Source organism: Myxocyprinus asiaticus, chromosome 34 (genome assembly GCF_019703515.2).
Source record: "Myxocyprinus asiaticus isolate MX2 ecotype Aquarium Trade chromosome 34, UBuf_Myxa_2, whole genome shotgun sequence".
Taxonomy (NCBI): Eukaryota; Metazoa; Chordata; class Actinopteri; order Cypriniformes; family Catostomidae; genus Myxocyprinus; species Myxocyprinus asiaticus.
The window spans coordinates 30357447-30380870 of NC_059377.1; the positions used below are offsets into that span (position 1 = coordinate 30357447).

At 36.6% G+C, this 23424-nt stretch overlaps 1 protein-coding gene across 3 annotated transcripts in view; it reads left to right on the forward strand.

Annotated features, from left to right (window-relative positions):
- LOC127424920 (ephrin type-A receptor 7-like) overlaps nt 1-23424 on the forward strand; it is a 190429-nt gene that overhangs the window by 101206 nt on the left and 65799 nt on the right. For 2 of the 3 annotated variants that reach the window (XM_051670471.1, XM_051670469.1), the window contains exon 4: nt 19262-19417. In XM_051670471.1, the coding sequence (XP_051526431.1) occupies nt 19262-19417 (156 nt within the window). Of the gene's footprint in view, nt 1-19261; nt 19418-23424 lie in introns of those variants that run through there. The other variant, XM_051670470.1, reaches the window with a different exon arrangement.

The window sequence follows — 23424 nt, forward strand, 5'->3', positions numbered from 1 at the left end:
GTTTACACGCACACTAATGCACAGATAACTACCAAAAATCAGCTTATTCAAAAAATTAAACAGCGCAAAGAAAATCGCATTAACATGAGGTTTGAAATAGACAGATGATTCTTTGTTTTTGATGCCAAAAGGTAAACAGTCGTGCACACAACACTTGACTGATGGATCGGTCGGTTCCTCACACAGAGCTATTGTATGACTTCAGAAGACTTTGAATATTGTGCTTTTAAATATTTGAATATCTTTGGAGCTTGGCAGACGTGGTAACTTTGAACTGTCCTTGACTGAAAAATAGCTTTGTGAAGATTCTTGAAGAATTTTCCTTTCGTGTTCCACGCAGAAAATAACAACTTATGGGTTTAAAACAACATTGGGATGCGTAAATATTTACAGATTTTTCAAATTTGGGTGAGCTATTCCTTTAACACCTAACATTTATGTGTCACATATCCGAATTATGTGTCATTTCAAGCATAAAGTGGCCTCTGCTTGGCATGGATTTTTCAACAGCTGTTAGCTACAGTGCGTGTACAGTGACCACAGCTGGAGTGCCCGTGTCAGAGTCTGCCCAGCCTGATGTGTTGTTTGAGTTAGCAATCACGGTGACCCAAGGCCTGTCACCTTCTCTGATGAGGTTGGCATGGTGACCGAGATTGCTGTGGAGAAAGCTGACATGCCGAATGCCTGTGTGTGCAGAGGGTCACAGATGTGCTGGTTGGACGTGTGCTTGTTGGACATGTGCCCTGCTAACAGCCAAGGCCAAGCTTATAACCACTTGAGATATCTTCAACACTGCTATTCTAATGTGTTAAAGACAACAGAAAATGGCAATTGTAGAGCATTCAACTTTTGTTACAGGACATATTTCAGATTGAAACAGAATATATATTGGCAAATAATGTAGGACAGGTTTTGAAAAGTAGGTTTGCTAGCATAATTCTTGCAACTGCTCTTAAAGGAATGTTCCCGGTTCAATACAAGTTCAATCAACAGCATTTGTGGCACTTACAATGGAAGTGAATGGGGCCAGTTTTAAAACTATAGCTCCAGTATGTAAACCTTAAATGTGTTAACATGTTTTAAGTGTGATAAAATCATGTACTGGGCATTATGTCGTCATAACAACAAAGTTGTAATATTGGATATAATATCACACAGATAAGGTTACTACATGATTTTAAGGTTTTTGGACTGAACCTATTCCCTTCCATCGCAAGTATTGGCACGATGTCTGCTTTTTTAAATAAACGAGGGCTGAGATGATGATTTATTTATTTGTGGTACAATGCCACAAATGCTGTCGATTAATCTTAACTTGTATTAAACCCTGAGCATTCCTTTTAAGTCCTATTTTCAGAACCACTATACATTGGCGTACATTTTGTCCTGCACGGTTTGTGCCAAGGATTTTATTTATACTTCAGATTGTGGATTGTTGAGAAGGGGTGTGCATTACTTTTCTACGCTTTCAGATTTATGATTTCAACCTGGCAGAAAATACAACAGGTGAAAAAGTCCCTTAAATTTCTTTTGAAATAGGGACCCATGCCAGTATCTAGTTGGTTAATATTGTTTTCCCTACCCATGTGGCATTGATTATATCTGCAGAAAATACACATTTCAGAGAAACCTATTAGATTTTGATGAAAAATTGACTGATGCATCATGCCCAATAATACCAGGAGCATTTATTAAAGTTAACAGGGTGAATTTGATTTCAGGTTTTATGTTTATAAAGGAATAGTTCACCCAAAAATGAAAATTCTCTCATCATTTACTCCAACTCATGCCATCCAAGATGTGTGACTTCCTTTCTTCTACTGAACACAAAGATTTTTAGGAAAATACCTCAGCTCTGTAGGTCCTTTCAATGCAAGTGAATGGTGGCCAGAACTTTGAAGCTCCAAAATCACATAAAGACAGCATAAAAGTAATCCATACCACGTGTATGTGTGTATATATGTCTTCAGAAGCGATGCAATCGCTATGGGTGAGAAACAGATCAATATTTAAATCCTTTTTTTATTATAAATCTCCACTTTCACTTTCAGAAGTTGAGATTTATAGTAAAAAATGACTTGAATATTGATCTGTTTCTCATCTACACTTATCATGTTGCTTCTAAAGACATAGATTTAACCACTGGAGTTGTTTGGATTACTTTTAGGCTGCCTTTATGTGATTTTTGGATCACAAACATCTGGTCACCATTCACTTGCATTGTATGGACCTACAGAGCTGAAATATTCTTCTTAAAATCTTCGTTTGTTCAGCAGAAGAAAGAAAGTCATACATATCTGGGATGGCATAAGGATGAGTAAATGATGAGAGAATTTTATTTTTTGGGTGAACTATATCTTTAACTTTTCCACATTTGCTAGATTTGCAGATGGCACTTCACACACAGAGGTATTGTTTATATCTGGTACATTTGCTCTCTTTTTAATTTACCTCACAGTCAAAAAGCGTGTGAGTATATTTGTGACTGTTTAATGTTTGTTTGTCCTGTCCCTCAGTTTAGTGTAATTCTCAGCAGCTCTTCTACCCTTTCAAGATTTCCTCAGCACATTTACTATCACTGGTAAATTGTAAGCGCTCCTCAGCTATATTTGTCCCCTGTCTCGTTCTTTCACTCACTGTGGACTGTAGCTATTACGGCACTTTGGCTGTGACTCTGAGTGGCCTCAATCTGAATTATTCACTGTTGAGTACAGAGCAGTGTGCGAATGAGAGGGATAACTGCCGGAGAGCTTATGTCATTTTCTCAGCTGGTTATCTTGGTATACTCTCTCTCTCTGTATCCCACTCCATCTTTCTCTGTCTCTTAACTCGCTCTCTTCACATCTGTCTGGACTTCCGTGGAGCCCACACTGGGTGTCCGGCCTGTTCATCTGTGGGAAGACATGAATAGTTTATTAAATGCGTTCTGTACCTCAGTGAATTACCAGGAATCCACCCCAGGCTGCTTGCTAAGAGTGGTGACTCAGGATAAGACATGTCATTACAAGAGAGAGGACGAGTATGTTTGCATTCATATAAGCTATAGGACTGCACTTGCACAATACATATTTGAAAAAGCTTGGAAGTCATACACGCAGGATATTATGCCTTGCTTTCATTTTCTTCAGAAAACAAACTCAAACTTTGATGCAGTTAAGCATTCCTCTCCTCAACAACATCTCCGCTCATTCCTGTCTGCAATAACAGCATCCGCACTGTAGGTGTCTAAAGTTTGACTTTGAGTTTTCTGACTGTGGTGAGACTTCCTATCATAACCAAAAGTCTCAACAGCGGATGCAGCAGCGGATTCACTGATCTGTGGACCGCCACAGGCAGCAGCCGCTCCAGCTGCAGTGCTAACGTCTAAGAAGACGCCACTGTTTGCGATTTTGCCTTTGTGATGCGCTCCAGGATTTCTCCATTAAAAAATAAGCTATTGATTTTTTTTTATTCTTTTTTTTTTTTTTATTCAAGTGTGAAGATTTACTTGGCACAGCACCAGCTCTCACAGCTCTGATAGCAATAGCTAGCTCGCTGGCTTACATTCATTTGACTCTTGGAAAAGAAGTGGGCGGGAGGGATGGTGCAATTCAAGAGGTGGCAGGCAAATGGGAATTCAGTTTTTAAACTTCCATATAGTTTCTGTGTGCGTGCAGTTCTCTTACACATGTCATAATGCATTGTACGCCTCATTTTGAATCAAGTTCTGGCTAAAAGCTTTTATCATACACTGTAAAAATAAATAAATAAATAAATCCTGTTGTTTTTACAAAAAAAGAAAAAAATAAATTGTTACATTTACAGTAAAAAAAAAAAAGAAAAAAAAGAAAAAATACAATTGATTATTAACCTTTTAAAACTGTAAACATCTGCTTTTTACTTTATAAGGTATTGTTAATTGCAGTAAAAATTACAGAAGAGCACATGATGACACAAAGTTCACCAATAGTGGCTCTTCCAGAGCAATGACCAATAATCATGTAGAGACGGTGCTCAGTGTCACTCACACAAACGCTAAACGCCATCAGGGTAACACACAATGCAGTAAACATTAACTAAACTACATCAAATATAAAACAGAACACCCCAATGTACGTAACTGATATTAAAAATATGAAGAAACAACTATTCCAATAAAATATAATGAAATATGATGGGTCATGCAGGGAATTGTGGGAACACCTGATTATTGTTTTTTTTACTGTAATTTTAACAATAATTTACTGTAAAAAGTACATGTACTCTTGTTAAACAATGTACATTTTTACCATTAATTATACAGGAAAATCTAAAAAATCTTTTTACATCTAAAAATGTTTATTTTGACAACATTTTATTGTAAAAGTACTGTGTTGTAAAAATGATTGAAAAAACTTGTCGTTTAAAATATATATAAAATGTTTACTGTATATTTAAAAGTTAATATTCATTAATCAATTAATGTTTTATTTCTGTAGCATTTTTACAGTCTTTTACCATTAAAATTACAGACATTTTTTACAGTGTATGGCATTGAGCACATATTCAATAGAAAATCTGCTCATTATTGCAATGTGCATGTATTATTTTATACGCATTCCACTGTGTTAAAATGAGAATGAAATTCATATTGAAAAAGTATTTTTATGCAGCATTGTAGCTTTAAATGCATATGTATGGACTATTTCTTCTGCATTTTTAATGTACAGTTGTGCTCAAATGTTTGCATACCCTGGCAGAAATTGTGAAATTTTGGCATTGATTTTGAAAATATGACTGATCATGCAAAAAAACTGTCTTTTATTTAAGGATAGTGATCATATGAAGCCATTTATTATCACATAGATGTTTGACTCCTTTTTAAATCATAATGATAACAGAAATCACTCAAATGGCCCTGATCAAAAGTTTACATACGCTTGAATGTTTGGCCTTGTTACAGAAACACAAGGTGACACACAGGTTTAAATGGCAATTAAAGGTTCATTTCCCACACCTGTAGCTTTTTAAATTGCAATTAGTGTCTGTGTATCAATAGTCAATGAGTTTGTTAGCTCTCACGTGGATGCACTGAGCAGGCTAGATATTGAGTCATGGGGAGCAGAAAAGAACTTTCAAAAGACCTGCGTAACAAAGTAATTGAACTTTATAAAGATGGAAAAGGATATAAAAAGATATCCAAAGCCTTGAAAATGCCAGTCAGTACTGTTCAATCACTTATTAAGAAGTGGAAAATTCAGGGATCTCTTGATTCCAAGCCAAGGTCAGGTAGACCAAGAAAGATTTCAGCCACAACTGCCAGAAGAATTGTTCAGGATACAAAGAAAAACCCACAGGTAACCTTAGGAGAAATACAGGCTGCTCTGGAAAAGATGGTGTGGTTGTTTCAAGGAGCACAATACGACGATACTTGAATAAAAATGAGCTGCATGGTCGAGTTGCCAGAAAGAAGCCTTTACTGCGGCAATGCCACAAAAAAGCCTGGTTACAATATGCCCGACAACACCTTGACACGCCTCACAGCTTCTGGCACACTGTAATTTGGAGTCAAACCATAACTGCTATGTTTGGAGAGGGGTCAACAAGGCCTATAGTGAAAAGAATACCATCCCCACTGTGAAGCATGGTGGTGGCTCACTGATGTTTTGGGAGTATGTGAGCTCTACAGGCATGGGGAATCTTGTGAAAATTGATGGCTAGATGAATGCAGCATGTTATCAGAAAACACTGGCAGACAATTTGCATTCTTCTGCATGAAAGCTGCGCATGGGACGCCCTTGGACTTTCCAGCACGACAATGACCCTAAGCACAAGGCCAAGTTGACCCTCCAGTGGTTACAGCAGAAAAAGGTGAAGGTTCTGGAGTGGCCATCACAGTCTCCTGACCTGAATATCATCGAGCCACTCTGGACAGATCTCAAATGTGCGGTTCATGCAAGACGACCAAAGACTTTGCATGACCTGGAGGCATTTTGTCAAGACGAATGGGCAGCTATACCACCTGCAAGAATTTGGGGCCTCATAGACAACTATTACAAAAGACTACACGCTGTCATTGATGCTAAAGGGGGCAATACACATTAAGAACTAAAGGTATGCAGAATTTTGAACAGGGGTCATTTCATTTTTTTCTTTGTTGCCATGTTTTGTTTTATGATTGTGCCATTCTGTTATAACCTACAGTTGAATATGAATCCCATAAGAAATAAAAGAAATGTGTTTTGCCTGCTCACTCATGTGTTCTTTTAAATGGTACATATATTACCAATTCTCCAAGGGTATACAAACTTTTGAGCACAACTGTATATTACAAATTCTGTCAGCAAATTTAACTCCATACTGGTTTGCTTGTCATTTTTGCGAGGGATGTAATGAGCTTACAGGTCTTTTGTTCACATGTCTCCGTTGGCCACTGGAGTTCTTGCACTAACTATATATCTAGCTAACTAAATAGTTAGATAACCAGGGTTTTTTTTTTATTTTTTTTTTTACTTTTTGATGCAAAGACTCCCAAATATGATAATACCCTTCCTAAAATATGAATACAGATATATATTTGTCAGCATATCTGTTTTCTACCCACTTTTAAATTACTGTTAGATAAACCTGAAGAAAAGCATTTTTGAAAAAGATTTGAAATGTATTTTTAATCTTGATGAAACTGTTATAATGTCCTTTTTTTTTTTTTTTTTTTTTTTTTTTTTACTTTTTAAACTTTTCCATGGACCCCCTAGCACCCCCTTGCAGCCCCAGTTTGAAAGCCCCTGATATATGCAATACTTTTTATCCAGATGTGTTAAAGATATCAATTTGTGTGTGTGTGTGTGTGTGTGTGTGTGTGTGTGTGTGTGTGTGTGTGTGTGTGTGTGTGTTTTTGTTTTGTTTTTTGTTTTTTGTTTTGTTTGAAATTAATAAATAAAAAAACAACATTTGCAACACATTTACCTTTTTAACTAAGTAACTAATAAGTCATTAAGCAAACACATAAATAGTCTATGGACCTCTCCATGCAGTGTTTGAATCTTCAACCTTATGGTAAGTAGCCCAGATCTTTAACTGCTACAGTACATGCTACCCTAGTGCAAGATGGTCACACAGTGCAAGCATCCCAGTGCAGAGTGAAAGCTCAGGAAGATAAAAGAAATAGCTTACTGATTCTGTTCTATCCTGGACATCCACACTGCTTCCACACACTTTCTATAGACCTTTAAGAGATGGTGAAAAAATTAAGTGAGCAAGGAAGAAGAATACACAACCATATGTCAAGCTGCGGTCTTGGTGCTGAACCTTTATCCTCTTGTGATGCCAAACATCCTACACACTATTTTTTGAAAACTCCTATTACCCAGGAAGTAAGTTTAGGAGGATGCTTGGCTAACTTGTCTGGCATTTATAGCTCCATCCTTCGCCAAGAGCGATGGAGACCTCTAGCGAGTCTCGGATTAGACGAATGGAGTTAGCGAGGAGGAAGAGAGGTGCTTGCAAGACCGCAGGCCAGGAGAAATCAATAGATACACCCACACACACACTACAGACCCATCTGCTGCGTGTGAACATCCAACACCACAACAGAGCTGGCGTGCAAAAGACGAAAGCACATTCTGTCCAAGTTTTTATGCACGGCTTGCAATCAGTGTTCTTACTGTAGCTGAGTGTTTAACAAAAGATGGAAGAACATTTCATTCCAGTGACTTGCAATGTTTAAATGACCTTACAAAAGTAAAAAATTGTAGTTGTTCTATGCCAGACTTTTTTGTTCTTTTTAGTGTAGAGTTTTGAGGCAGCCATGTTGTTTGACAGCTAAAGTCATACATAGCCTGTATAACATGTCGTGAACTTATGTGCCCACTGTGCCACAGTTACGACAGTGAGCTTGTTAAACGTCCATCTGCCTCATCTGAGGGTTAACATCAGATGCAGTTGCTGGAATCCTATTTTACTCAGCCAATGATTGGAGGAGCATTGTAGTTACAAAATGTACTTTTGGAAAGGTTTTTTTCTGCAGTAGTTAAGTGCTGCAGGGCCACAGTCAGTCCTGATGCGCTTTCTAGAGTGAAGCCTTTAAGTGAGATAAAAAAATTCATTTGGCAACCTAATGAAGAATCCTGAGCAAGACCCTTTAATGGTAAGCACGGTTAACCTAATGTTCCAGAAGCTTCTTTTTAGGGTAAAAAGCTTCTTAAAAGCTTTGAGACTCAGCTTTTTGGAAAGAATATTAGACACTGAGAGATTTTGAGGGAAGAGACAGAAACGGAAATATTTTAATGTACACTGTACCCTATTTTTTTCTGCATTTCCTGACATTCTAATTGTATGTTTCTCTCTGTATTCCTATGGTCTTCTGTACATCTCTCACTGTACATGATTGTTCAGTTCTTTGTCTGTTTCTTCTCCCTCTAATCTTAATCTCTTCCACTGTCTGTCTGCTCTTCTTTCATCCTCTCCCATCTCCCCATCCCAGGGCTCAGCTTCACCCTGGGCTCTAATTCTCATTTTCCCCATTTTCAGCAATGTCTTGACTTCAATTTCAACTTCTCCCAACAGCATCCCGTGTCTTAATTAAAACGTGGCCCCTTTAAAAAAAAGAAAAGAAAAAAAAAAATCAAATGAAAGAAGAAGCCGTTAATTACACAACAAGGTCACAAGCATTTTACCTTCACAGCTTAGTTGTGGCCTTGATTATGTTTCTGCCTCTTTTTTTTTTTTTTTTTTTTTTGCAAACGCCAGACTGACAAACACAGTTAATTGTCACCCGGGTGCTCTCAGAGGGTCATGCCTTTGTGTGTGTGTGTGTGTGTGTGTGTGCATGCAAGGCAAAAGAGCTTTTGAGAATGTTTGTGTTCTTGTGTGTTTGTATCCATCAAGTATGAATCACATTTTTGTTTTTGAATGAACCATCCCTTTAAAGTCTACCACAGCAGTGACACCCTACTGGTGCTGTGCTTTTTCTAAGCATCTACTTCAAGATCCTACAGTGTGATTATTAATTACCGTTTATGGCCTTTCTGCCCTGCACATCCATTCATCTTCAGCCGAGCCCTTCATCTCTCTCTGAGGGTCACCCTGACCTTTCAAACCCATACAGACCTATCGGTGTCCACCTACCCTTGCTATCGATCCTGTCACTTATAAATTCATGTCCTTCCAACCGCTTTAGTTCCTTCGATTTCCAAAGGTGGACCACCCCATCAATTCCTTGGCCAATTGTATTAATGACTGTTAAGAATCAAGGTCAGAGGTCAAAGGGACTACAGTTTTGGTTTGAGGTCATGGAATTGTTTTATTAATCTAACCTTTTTCCATGTGTCTCGACACAGTCCACACACCATTTCCTAAATGTCAGAATGGTAGCGTGTTACTTGGAAAAAAATATCTAGTATCATTCCTGACCTCTACGCCATTGATTGTGGACATGTGACTATCCACAGCCTCCATACCTTTATCCTCTTCAAATAATGGAAAACAATTAACAAATACTCCTCTCATCTTTGAAATTATTATTAAATTGCCTGGTTTTGCTTTTGGCACCTTATACCAGCCTATTCTGTCTCCCTCCATCAGTTTAAAATCCCACTGAAACAATTGCTGTTCCATTTGAGATATTCATAACTGTCATGTTAACCATAACTACACTTTTCATTTTCTGAAGTTATGAAGATGCTATTATGTTGTGGGTGGTCGTTATGCTTTTAATATGGTGTTCTGAGTGGTTTGTGGTTCAGTTACTTGGGTGTTCTGGCTGGTTGCTAGGGCTTTGCTAGGTTGTTTTTGTAGGATGTAGACAGTTAACCGATTAACCAGCATTAACAAATTGTTTGACTAATGCTATCAGTAAAAAATTAACCGAGAGGTTAATTAAAGAAACAACAGTCAGCTAATTTGAGGAGTTTTACATAAAGGGCATGTTATGTACAAATGAGGGAACTGTTAACACATAAACCACTGTCGCCTTCTCAGTCTGAATGACAAAGAATGAAGCATTCATCTGTGAAGACTGTGTTCTGATGCAAATTCTAGAATTTAAAGTTTAGTAGTACCACGAGTGCACTGTAGTAATATATATATATATATATATATATATATATATATATATATATATATATATATATATATATATATATATATATATATATATATAAACTGTGGGTTCCTGAGGTTGCCGTCACCTTTCTGCGTACCATAATGCCCCCTAAATATGTAGATTTTTCTAAACAAAAATTATTAGGATTGCCTAACAGCACGATTTGTGGTAGGCTGGCTGTTTTTATTCTTCCATTGTTAAACTGCCAAAAGTTATCACCTCGTAGGTTAATTGAGCATGCAAGCAGTCCATTCAAAATTAGTTTCTTACAAAATACAAAAAGGAAATATACGGTTGTTCATTAAAATGTTGATGTAATAACTTTTGCTAAATATCTGTCACGTGAGACTTTTGCTAAATATCTGTCACGTTTTGTTTCAGCCAGTAAAGTCCTTTGTCATGCCTGTTTGGTGACTTGTTTGATTCATGGCTTATCAGTTAACCGGTTAATAACCAGTTAATGCTGGTGGTTACTCGTTTAAAGGAATTTTCCAAAATTTGCATCCCTATGCCAAAGTCAAAAAAGCCCACTACCAAGTCTACAGGGTGGCCCAAAAAAACGCCGCCACTATGTTTGATTTCTCATATCTTAAAAATTCATAAAGCTGTTTGCATGATTTTTGGCGTACTTCTACGACTTTTTGTAAACAACAAAATGACGTCACTGTAATGTCATTGTGAGAAACAACTTGCTACAAATAAATAAGTAAATCGTTTAGATACATTTTCAGTGGCTGCAAACTTAGGTGATTCTCTTTGGCCATATGGCCAAACTATTTACTTTTTTTTTTTTTTGTAGCAAGTTGTTGATCACGACGACATCACAGTGACATCATTTTGTTGTTTACAAAAAGTCATAGAAGTACGCCAAAAATATTTTTTGGGCCACCATGTATATGGGTCAGCAGATATTTCTTGTGTCCCTCCTGCAATATAAGTTAATGGTTCGTTGAAATGTTCATTCGACAGGTGAAAATCTTAAATCCAATTGCTTAAAAACGTCACAGCCAGTAGTGTAGTCTAGGCCATACACAAGCATATGCCGTATACCCACCTATCTAGGTTTTTGCGTATGCTCGCCTAAAATGAGTAATGATACGTATGGCCGCCAAAAACGATTAGGCTTTTGACCCATACATTTTCAATCTACTGAGGTGATGTCACGGTACTGTTGAGATATTTAGCATCAACAAGTTACAATACCATGGTTTTTAGTAGTGTACTTTACATTATGCCAGCTACAAAAATGTCTTACCCTGACATACATTTTGTAAGTTCATGAGGGACTATGATTACAACAGACCACATTAAAAAAAGATAATACAAAAATAAAATTATGAAAAATATATAATTCATACACATTTTACATATGTATGTAAAAGTAATGTATGACTTTTAGAGACTCTGTGTTCATTTTTTTTTATTTTTTTTTGGGTCCTTGATAAATACAGTTTTTTACAGTATACCCAGCTCTTCAATCACTGCTACACCAATGGTAACAGCATTTATGTCCTCGACAAGCCAAAATTTCCTCAAAAAAAAAAAAAAACAAACAAAAAAAATACTATATACTGTGTATGAAATTGCTAGGTTTTGCTTTTAATGTTTATATATTTCATTTATTTTAAGGCACGCTGAGTTGTTGCATGCCAGCTTAGAGAAACAAGTTTTTAACCCCCTTCTTTTATCGGTTAATGTTCAAACTGAGCATAACATCCTGAAAATGAAGGGAGAAATTGAAAAAAGTGAGAACCATTACCTGAGCTTACAATGAAAAGTGGTGTTTGTTTGAGGCTGCAAATGCGCCCAACCTTTTGCGTCCAGATATTTCTCAGAGATGTTGCAAATTTGCCTACATCTCATTCGCACCCCCATTCTCATTCTCCAAACCCAGCATCCTCATCAGTCGGACACCCTTCATTGATTCAGAAACAAGGTTTTTTCTTTTTTTATTCTTCATCTTTCTTGATTTCTTGAGTGCAGCACCTGAAATTGCTTTGACATTCAGATGCAAACATAACCATTGACACCTGCCTGATGGTTTTGGAATGCAAATGGACAGGGCTCTCTCCGCTTTCAGATCTCATCCCTCTTTCCCGGCCTAATGAGGGAAAGCTGATAGCTTGCGCTCTGATCAGGCAGACGTGGATATGGGCATGTTGAGATTGGGGTTTGAGGGGACAGGAGTAATGTCACCGAAAGCCTACAGGAAATCAATTTCACTTTCCCTACTGTGAACGCTACCCTGCTGTCTGCAAGGAGCAGATGTGATATGGACAAGACAGCGTTTTTCTCACAGAAACACACAAACACAGTAGCAAACTTATTCAACATTTTATTAGCACACATTAGGTTCCTACATTCGTTCCTTCCTTCCTTTTTTGTATTTCCTTCCTTAATTCCTTTATTTTATTTCCTTTCCCTTCCTTCCTTCATTCCTACCTTCTTTCCTTCCTTTCCCGTTTACCTTCCTTCCTTTTCCGTTTACCTTCCTTCCTTCCTTCCTTCCTTAATTTTTATCATTTTACTTTCCTTCCTTATTTCCTTTCATTTTCCCTTTCTTTTCCCTTTCTTTTCACTATCTTCCTAATTTCATTTCTTTTTTCTTTCCCTCCCTTTTATTTTTATTCCTTTCCTTTTCCCATTTCTTTCCCTCCCTTCCTTATGTCCTTCCTTTTTTTCCTTTATTTCCTTTCTTGTCCTTGTCCCTGTCCTTTCCCTTTTCCCTTTCCTTTCCTTTTCCTTCTTTCCTTGTCCTGCTCCCTTTGATTTCCTCTTCACACCACTGCACAAAAGCTCCCTCACACTTTTTATGTAGTCCTACACCATAACTGAGTTCCCCAGGCTCTTTGGTGAGAAATTACACACGTGTATGTGTGAATGAGGTGGGCTATGATCTGTAAATGCTATGACCTGAATGCCCAAATTCACGTGATGGGAGCACCATTCGCACATGCAGTGATGCCTGACTCTGCCTGGATCGCTCAGCCCTGTGCCTTTTCATCGGGCTCAAGTCCAGCTCTGGACATTTACAAATCTCCTTCGGACTTGGCTAAATGGAAACCATCCATCAGAGGTGACAGGAAGCAAACAAAGCCACAAGATTAGCTGCATGGGCGCTTTTGATGATGTCATCCTGCTTTTCAAACCCTCTTAAGCTGGGTGGCCTAATGTGGTTCATTGGGGAAGGAAGGGAGAGCAAGGAATGCAATGGTGGATCACAGGTTTTAGTGGCTCATGACCCCAAATTGTTCGGAAAGGGTCATGGACAGCAGGGAAAAACAAAGCTAAATTCAAATAATAAAATGTAGCTAACATGCATTTTATTATTTTAGCCATGTAAAAGGCTGAGCATCCAATTAAACTATGGCATTTTTGCAAATTCATCTGTCCCTTTGTAGAAGCTAACCAAATTAGATATTAAATATATAAATAATGTTTCAGTGTTTGATTTCAAGTGCATTTTTGTTTACTTTTGTATACTAACAAAATTTGGTTTTCTGCTGGGTTGCATCTGGGTCCTGAAGCAAATCACCTGAGAATCAGTAAGGATCAGTAGATAAAGGGAGCGTGTGAACCAACAAGGGTTGATAGACCTTTTGTTTTAAGAGAATCAGTGATATTATGAAAGTGATGGACATTCAGAGAAAGAATCTGTCATGATGTGTCACCCTAAGAGCATCTCCTTTGTCTCCCTCTGTCAATTTAAAAATCCTATTGAAACAGTCTCTGTGTCCACTTGAGATATTTATGACTGACTTGTCAACAATAACTAGATTTTTTACATTTTCTGTGTGGGGAAAAAAGTGAGTGGTTGACCATGCAAAGCTTGCTGTCACGTTGCACGATGAGTCTCTGATATTTTGGTCCCTAGATAAAGTTGGGGTTTTGCCCATTTTATCGTAATTAGTAGTCTGATTGCTTAGAAAAGCAATAGCATGCCACTCTTCAACAAGCCACACAATGTGAGGTATCATTTATGTCTGTAAAGAGTGTGGGAAGAATTATGCACTGATGTTTAATGCTTTAGAGGTTTGTTCAAATACCTAAACATAACTATGAGTAATAGTAATAGTGACGCTTCCCTTAACTAGCACCACTAATACGTTTGACTTTGCTGCTGATACCATGACAATGAATGTGATTGTTTGGGACTTTTTAGATTTGGAATAAAATAGCTTTTGGGCCCCTGAATAATAAACAGACCACATCAATGCCATCATAATCATTGTTGCGCAATGCACAATTTTCAAAGAAAAAACATTTGGGATATCTGGGGAACTTGAAAAGGTTATTGTAGCCAATTTTAACCCAAGGGTTAAAATTGTCTAAGGAGGCTGAAGACCGTTTGATGGGCAAGACTTTTAAAATAGTCCTTTAACTCCTTCATTTATGTGGATTTATTCCATTCATAAGGGATTCTTTCATAAGTTAGAATTAGCAGCAATTAAGCAGTGATCTGAATATGATGACATGAATTATTGATTCCCTGACAGCTGGTTGCAAATCTAGCCTGACATTTGAAAATAAGACGGAACGGAATTATAGCCCGAAAATAATGAAGGTCGTTTGTGTGGAGAAGAGAAAGAGAGCAAAGCAAACATCTTTTTGGACTTATTAATATTCATTAATACCTCCTGTCAGAACTCCACTGAAACAATTCATTGCTCACATTTACTGTATTACATTTTTTTATGATTTATTGATGTGTGTTTCGAAAGAGCTGGGTGTTTACGAAGAGACCTCTCAGTGAAATATGATTGCTCATACAAAACCAGAATCTTGTCAGGAGGCTCAACGTCAGTGAGAGTCAGTGACTTCAAATTTTATTTTTAGTCTCCTGACTTGTGTTTCTTCTTGTTTGGTTTGTTCACCATTAGACCTTTAAAGACATAGTTACCCAAATACTAATTTTGACGTAATTTACTCACCCTCATGTCATTCAAACCTTGTATCCAATTACTTGTATGCGACTCTTTTCCATACAACAACAGTTCATAGTGACCACGTCTATCAAAAAGGACAAAAGAACAAAGCCATTATTCAACCATAAAAGTAGTCGAAATTTGATTTATTTCAAACCTCAGAAAAGCATATGGTAACTTTGTGGGACAAACAGATTGAAATACAAGTGGTTAAACACTTAAAATCTTCCGCTCCGCAGAAGCTCTCTAATTCGAAATGGTTCCTGAGATCAGGTTTGATGTCAGTGGCATTTGGTCACGAGAACCAATGACGTTTGATGTCATTGATGTGCACTTCGGCATAATGTGTCGAATGGTGCCACATTTGATTTGAAAACTACAGGAAATAATTTCCAGTGAATAATGGTTTTTTTTTTTTTTTTTCTCTCTGTTCCTCATTCAAAGCTGTCGTATATCTTGAAGACTTGGCACACATGTTGTATGGACTACTTTTATGGTGTATTCTTAAAAAAAATTACGCATTATTGTTCCACAGTCATTTTTTAATCATGATTAATTACATAATTTTTTATAGTTAATCACGATTAATCGCAGATTTTGAAAGTACTGAAATTTGACTCTATGTATACTTCTTGTCAAAATGCTTTTTTTTCCTTTTATTAAAATTTTCCAAATAAAGTCTTCCACTGTATAAAGATAGAAATGCACTAAAACAGCACCAATTCAAGTAACATTAAACGTTTCACAAAGCCTAAGCGGGAGGTTGACTAATTGAAATAACGAGTCCCCCTATTGGTTGCATATTCATTGCAATGTGCATTAATTCTCATAAACTCTCATCCTCCACAATATTAATCAGCTGACAGACTGTGGCTATTTGCCTTGCTACAGCAATCGTGAAGCCAAGTTCAAGATTCATGTCAGGGTGTCAATGTCAGCGTCAAGCGCCGCATTGATCTCCACATGAAAAGTGCTGCAGACAAAGTCTCATTCTGTGTTTTGGTGATAGTTAAGACTTGACCTGCTTCTGTGGTAATTAAATTGCACCTTACAGAGGCTGCAAAGTACTTGCTCTCTGTCACAAGTAATGCTTTATACATACAAATAGCCCTGATGTAATGTGCCAAAAAGGTGCCACATTTTATTGAAAACTAGTGGAGGGAAAACTTTCCCCTTTTTTCTGTTCCTCATACAATGCTATCGTATGGCTTCAGAAGACTTGAAACTTGAGATGTTGTATGGACTTCTTTTATGGTGTATTCTTAAAACAATTACGCACTATTGTTCCACTGAAGAAGAAAAAAAAACATCCCAAAGTGCAATTCCCAAGCCTCTTTCCCTGTAGACTTTTGTCATTTAACTTTTATGCCAGATTCTCTACAACCTAGACCACTGGCATGAGTCTGTGCTTGATCTGCATTATAGCACACTGTGGCATTATGGAACCAATCAGCACTCAAGTGTCTTAAACAGCCCATGCTGATGACACACTAGAAACATTTATCAGTATGAAGCCAGCTGGCCTTCTCTAATGGCAATGTTTGCCATTTAAAGGAGGTAAAAAACAGTTTTGCCCTGGCATTTTCTATGTAATGTCTGCAGATATGGGTTAAAACCTTCAGGGAGTGTTTGGCTTTAGCTGCTGTGATTTGGCTGTCTGGTTTTGCTACAGTCCTTCTGGCAGTGGCACAGAACATTGCAGTTTAGATTCTGTTTGTAAAGACAGTGGCAAACTTTTCTCTTGCCTCACTGCAAACTATTGGAGTATGTAGCAACTCATAACGTAATAACAAATAATAATGTAATAACTGCACAATGTAATTTTTTTATTTTATTTTTTTTTTGCTAAATGTAATAGGTTAGTACAAGGTTAGTTCGGTGTAAATTCTAGAGACTGTTTTGCGTGAAAATCCCAGGAGATCAGCAGTTACAGAAATACTCAAAACAGCCCTCTGGCACCAATGCCACGGTCCAAATCACTGAGATCACATTTTTTTCCCCATTCTGATGGTTGATGTGAACATTAACTGAAGCTCCTGACCTGTATCTGCATGATTTTGTGCACTACACTGTTGCCACATGATTGGCTGATTATAGATAATCGCATGGATGATTGTTGGTGCTATTTGAGTATTTCTGTAACTGCTGATCTCCTGGGATTTTCACACACATCAGTCTCTAGAATTTACTCTCAGAATGGTGCCAAAAACAAAAAACATCCAGTGAGTGGCAGTTCTGTGGACGGAAATGCCTTGTTGATGAGAGAGGTCAACAGAGAATGGCCAGACTGGTTTGAACTGACAAAGTCTATGGTAATTCAGATAACTGCTCTGTACAATTGTGGTGAGAAGAATATCATCTCAGAATGCTATTCTGAGATGCAGGTTGGCGCTGTTTTGGTGGGACGAGGAGGACCTATGCAATATTAGGCTGGTGGTTTTAATGTTGTGGCTGATTGGTGTGTATACTTGCAGTATACCACTACTAATCATAATTAGTAGTTAGGCCTATAATGTCCTTAGCTCGTTATTTAGCTAGAAAAATTAACTCTATAGAGGAGCATATTGCTTAAATGATTAATACATTATTAATGTGTGCAGTGTATTATATATATATGCATTATATTTGTACTTACCTGTGATTGAGGTCTATAAATTATTTAATGTAGCCTATGTTCGAATAAATCTCCAAATTCTGTCAAATGTAAAAAAATAAATAAAAATAAAATAAAAAAAATTGGAATCTTAAGAGTTTTTATGACAGTCATGATTTAAATGATTAAATCTAGACAATGATTAGAAATGTAATAATTACATAATCAGAAAGCTGAGACTTACTCCTTTAATTCAGCGCATAAAGCTCAAAATGTGTTTCTGGGTCAAAGTGACTCAATGATGGAGCAGGTCACAATCACATAATTATAAAAATTTTATGAAAATATTTTACAATGAGCCTAATAAGCATAAATTTCTCTTAATGTAATAACCTATTAAGTTTTGCAATATTATATATATATATATATACACACACACATATATATATATATATAGAGATATATATATATAGAGATAGATAGAGATATAGATAGATAGAGATAGATAGAGATATAGATAGATAGAGATATATAGAGATATAGATATATATAGATAGATAGATATAGATAGAGATATAGATATATATATATATATATCTATATCTCTATTACGTTTTGTGCTCAACGTTATTAAGGTGAGAGAAAATTATATTATGAACATTGTTTCACTCAGTCATTGTGTACTGTTATTACATTATGTACTGTGATCACATAATGAGTTGCTACAGTGAGTTCATAATGTAATAAATTTGCCATAAAATAACCTATTACATTATGCGAAAAACTTTATTACATTATGCGCTCAGAATTGTATTACGTTTTGAGAAAATTATTACAATATGGACATTTATTACATTTAATTTATTACATTATGTGCAGTTGTTACATTATGCTTTATTACATTATGAATTGCTACAGAGTATTTGGACTAATAATTGTTTACTATGGGACATAAAATGGTCTTAATCATGGCAGCATGAAAAGCCAAATTGTCGATCAAGCTGCATTTACAGGACTTATTTTGTTTTAGTGGAGACATGCGTTCACTAATGAGATGATCATTTAAACGGATCAATTCTAAGCTTTGGCACCTGACATACAAATAGAAGTCCACCCCAAAAATCTCCAATTTTTTTTATTTTTTTTATCCCAAGTCATCAGCTGAGTTTGGCTTGGTTTGGAATGGCATACTACCGTACTTCTCTTACTGTTCCTGTTGTACAGTATATAGCTATGTCAGAAATAGTAAAAGTAGCATTGTACAGCTGGGGTTAAACATGAAGTTGACTGAATGAAAGGATGTATATATAAAAAAGATCAAGGGGTACATGGTTTTGAGATTCTCGCTCTTTCAGACTCTCAGCAGTTACTCTGTGGGCCATGAGCTTCCACCACTTACTGTTCATACAGGCAAAAAATAGCTCCTCAATCATCTGTAATATGAACCTCATTAGTTTGAAAGGATCTTGTTCCTGGAGGCACAGTGGCCTGTGTTTTTCCTCGTAGCATATTATGTTCTCAAGTAGATCATTTATGTTGGCTAATAAGGTCTACAGCCTTGTTCAGGAACACTTTTCTGATCTCAAATTTTAAGTAATACCATTGTTAGGGGTTGTATTTGTTTCTCACAGTAGAAGCTACTGGTTTTTCTAATAGATTCTTTTCTGTGTGTTCCTTCTCCAGCCTGTCCCTCGGGCACCTATAAGATGTCATCACGCCAACAAGAATGTTTCCCTTGTCCAGCTAACAGCAAGGCTGAGGAGGAGGGCTCTGTACTCTGTGTGTGTGAGGAAGACCACTTCAGAACGCCATTGGATGCCCCATCTGCACCCTGCACACGTAAGAAAGTCCACTTCCTGTGTGTGTAAATGTGTGTGAGTGCTTGTGTGTATGCATATGGAGGCTGTGGGGTTTGTTGTTGTGAGCAGGTGGATTTGTGTGCTTGCCTCCATCTGTAATTATTTGCACAGTGTTTGTTTGTTTGTGTGTGTTGTCATGTTTGTACAATCAGACAACCAATCCTATTGATCCTGTGTTTAATTTTGTTTACAGTGGGGTTTAGCTCTGCCAAAGAGACTGTTGTGTTTGTGGTGTGTATAGTATGGTGATTTAAACAGCAAAGTGGCGGCCACGCTAGATTATGTTGCACACATGTAAATGTTGGAAAACGGGAACGCAAGAATATGCAAAGAAAATTAGTCTTTTACTGTGCATCAAAGCCCAAGTTTGTTGAACTCTGACCTCTGTGAAATCATCCAGCAAAATTATGTTTGACCAAAAGAGGATCTAAATGCCACAGACTGACGTCTTTATTCAAAACAAAGAATATAAACATCAAAGCTGCATGGCTTGTAGTGAAAGACTGATAAATGGGCCAGGTCGATAAATCTGCCGATATTTTGCCATTTTCTGATTAATAGTGCCCAGTTTGCCAATGAAGAGAAGTGTTAACTCACCCTTGTGTCCATTCTCAAATCTACCAACAGCCTAGTCAGAGTATAATGCTCGGTGTCTGTTTTCAAGTATTTGTTGTAAATTTTTAGTCATTTATTGATTAAAACATACAAATTCTTCTCAATTAATATAAATAAATTGTATTAACCTACATCACATATACATATTGGCATTACTGTATTCAAGTTCATGGCTTGTTATTGGCATCTGCCATTATAAAGTCCATAATGTATATCATATCTTTTTGCCCATATTTGTTGTGGGGTCCAAAATACTTTTGCATGCTTAAAATCTAGCTAAATAAAAGTCTGTGACTGCTGTAAAGGGCTTAGTTATGACTTTTAAAGCATAGTAATTATACCATTAATTACTCTATTGATTAGGCCGCCTTTATATGAGGGAGAGAGAGACAGAGAGAGAGAGAGAGAGAGAGAGACTTGTGATAGTTTAAATTATAGTATTGATTCTACTGTCACTTTTATGACCGGATGCCACCAGTTCAATTCTAAGAAGAGAAAGAGAGAGAGAGAGAGAGAGAGAGCATTTGTGTAATGTAGAAAAAGAGATGAAGACAGAAGACAATGGGAAGGGGAGACAGGAAATTGACTGTGTAAATGTTCTGTGTGTAATTTGTGTCTTTGTCTGTTTCAAAAGTGGCTTTTTCTTTGCAATTCTTCCCATCAGGCCTGCACCCCTGAGTCTTCTCTTTACTGTTGTACATGAAACTGGTGTTGAGCGGGTAGAATTCAATGAAGCTGTGAGCTGAGGACATGTGAGGCATCTATTTCTCAAACTAGAGACTCTGATGTACTTATCCTCTTGTTTAGTTGAACATCTGGCCTTCCACATCTCTTTCTGTCCTTGTTAGAGCCAGTTGTCCTTTGTCTTTGAAGACTGTAGTGTACACCTTTTTTTGAAATCTTCAGTTTTCATTCCTCAAAACAATGATTGACTGACAAGTTTCTAGAGAAAGCTGTGTCTTTTTTGCCATTTTTGACCTAATATTGACCTTAAGACATGCCAGTCTATTACATACTGTGGCAACACAAAAACAAACACAAAGACAATGTTAAGCTTCATTTAATGAACCAAACAGCTTTCAGCAGTGTTTGATATAATGGCAAGTGATTTTCTAGTACCAAATTAGCAATTTAGCATAATTACTCAAGGATAAGATGTTGGAGTGATGGCTGCTGGAAATGGGGCCTGTCTAGATTTGATCAAAAATGACTTTTTTTCAAATAGTGTTGGTGTTGTTTTTTTACACCAGTAATGTCCTGACTATACTTTGTGATCAGTTGAATGCCACTTTGGTGAATTAAATTACCAATTTCTTCCGAAACAGCAAAATATGTACATTATTCCAAACTTTTTCCACCAGTGTGTGTGTGTGTGTGTGTGTGTGTGTGTGTGTGTGTGTGTGTGTATATATATATATATATATATATATTATACACTACTTTTATACACTACTTTTTATTTTATTTTTTTGCACATTTTAGAATAACAGTAAAGTCATCTAAACTGTGTAATAACAGAAATGGAACTGGGAATTATGTTGTGACTATAAAAATCCAAAATAAATCAAAACTGTGTTATATTTTAGCATCTTCAAAGTAGTCACCCTTTACCTAGAATTTGCAGAAATTTACTCTTGGCATTTTCTCAACCAGCTTCTTGAGGTATCACCCTGGGATGCTTTTAAACAGTATTGAAGCAGTTCCCATCTATGTTGGGCACTTATTGGCTGCTTTTCTTTATTATTCGGTCAAAGTCATCAATTAAAAAAAAGAAATATTTTTTTTTAAATACAATTTTAGTTTTGTAATGAAATCAATTAATATGTTGGCACAATTATATTTTTGTCTACAAAAGTCATTTGAAACATTTAAGAATACGCCTTCAGATCAAAAGGTTTTTAAGATCATGAGAAACATTTTAATCAAGTGACCCCCAACTTTTGAACAGCAATGTATATACCCTTGTGTATATGCTAACATAAGTGAAATTTACTGGTGTGTGTGTGTGTGTGTGTGTGTGTGTGTGTGTGTGTGTGTGTGTGTGTGTGTGTCGTCTTGTGGCGGATATATCCTGATTGCAGCTGTTCCCCAGCACTCATGACCACACGCGGACCCTACTGCATAAGCGTTCGGAGATTTTAATAAAACATAACGCTCCTTGCATCCACACAGTCCGTCACGTATTCACTTGCATTTAAATTATTCTGTATGCATACACTCTGCACACACTCATGCTATACATACATATTCATCTGCTGCATTTATGAGACAAGAGACTCTTTCATTCACCCTCAAAATTAAAACTTTAAAAATAAATGTACCAGCAAACAGTCAAGCGCTCAAAAATGCAGGGTAGCTTCAGTTATGACTAGCTTTTAATATTAATGTTTCATACCTTGACTTGGTTCCCATAGCTTTGTGTGGCAAGCATTGTGTTAATAGGGCTTGTATTCAAGCATCCTTATTCAGTCACACATTTTTTCATAAGCTCTCAGTATGAATTGTAATGATGAAGCAATTCAGTTGATTTTATATTCCTTTATTAGTTTTTTGGGGATTGTAGTGGAGAAATAAAATATATTTGGCAGAAGAAGAGAAAACTGGATCTGAATACAACATGATTGTCTCTCACATGAGCACCACGGTTTAAAGTGGCTGGAGCATGTGTGATAATTATATATATTCCTACTTTGAACTATATTGGATGGACATACATTTTAGTGATGGATGGATGTAAAGATACATTACCATTCAAAAGTTTGGAATCACTTGAATAAATGTAAGTTTCCCATGATTTTGAAAAAACTTCTTGATACAAAAGCTTAAAGGAATATTCTGAGTTAAAATGAGTTAAGCTCAATCGACAGCATTTCTGGCATAATATTTAGTACCACAAAAATTAATTGTGACTTGCCCCTCCTTTTTTTTTTTTTTTTTTTTTTTAAAAAAAAAAAAGAAAATCTGGGTTCCAGTGAGGCATTTACAATGGAAGTGAATGGGTCCAATCCGTAAACATTAAAATACTCACTGTTTCAGAAGTGTAGCCACAAAATGTGTTAAAAAAGTTAAAAATGTGTTAACATGATTATAGTGTGATAAAATCACTTACTAAAAATTCTGTTTAAATGTATAGCCAATTTTACAACTTCGTTGCTGTGATGATTTATTGTCAAATAATACATGAGTTTTAACAGAAGAATTAATGTAAATGCTTTTATAAAATGAAAAGTTTCACTGCCTTTAAACCCTCCAGAAATTGGCCCCATTCACCTCCATTTTAAGTGTCTCACTGTACCTTCAACTTTTGCTTTGTAACCACTAAAATTACATTTTTAGATTACCTGACAAATTTTTTGTGTGTGTGTGTGTGTG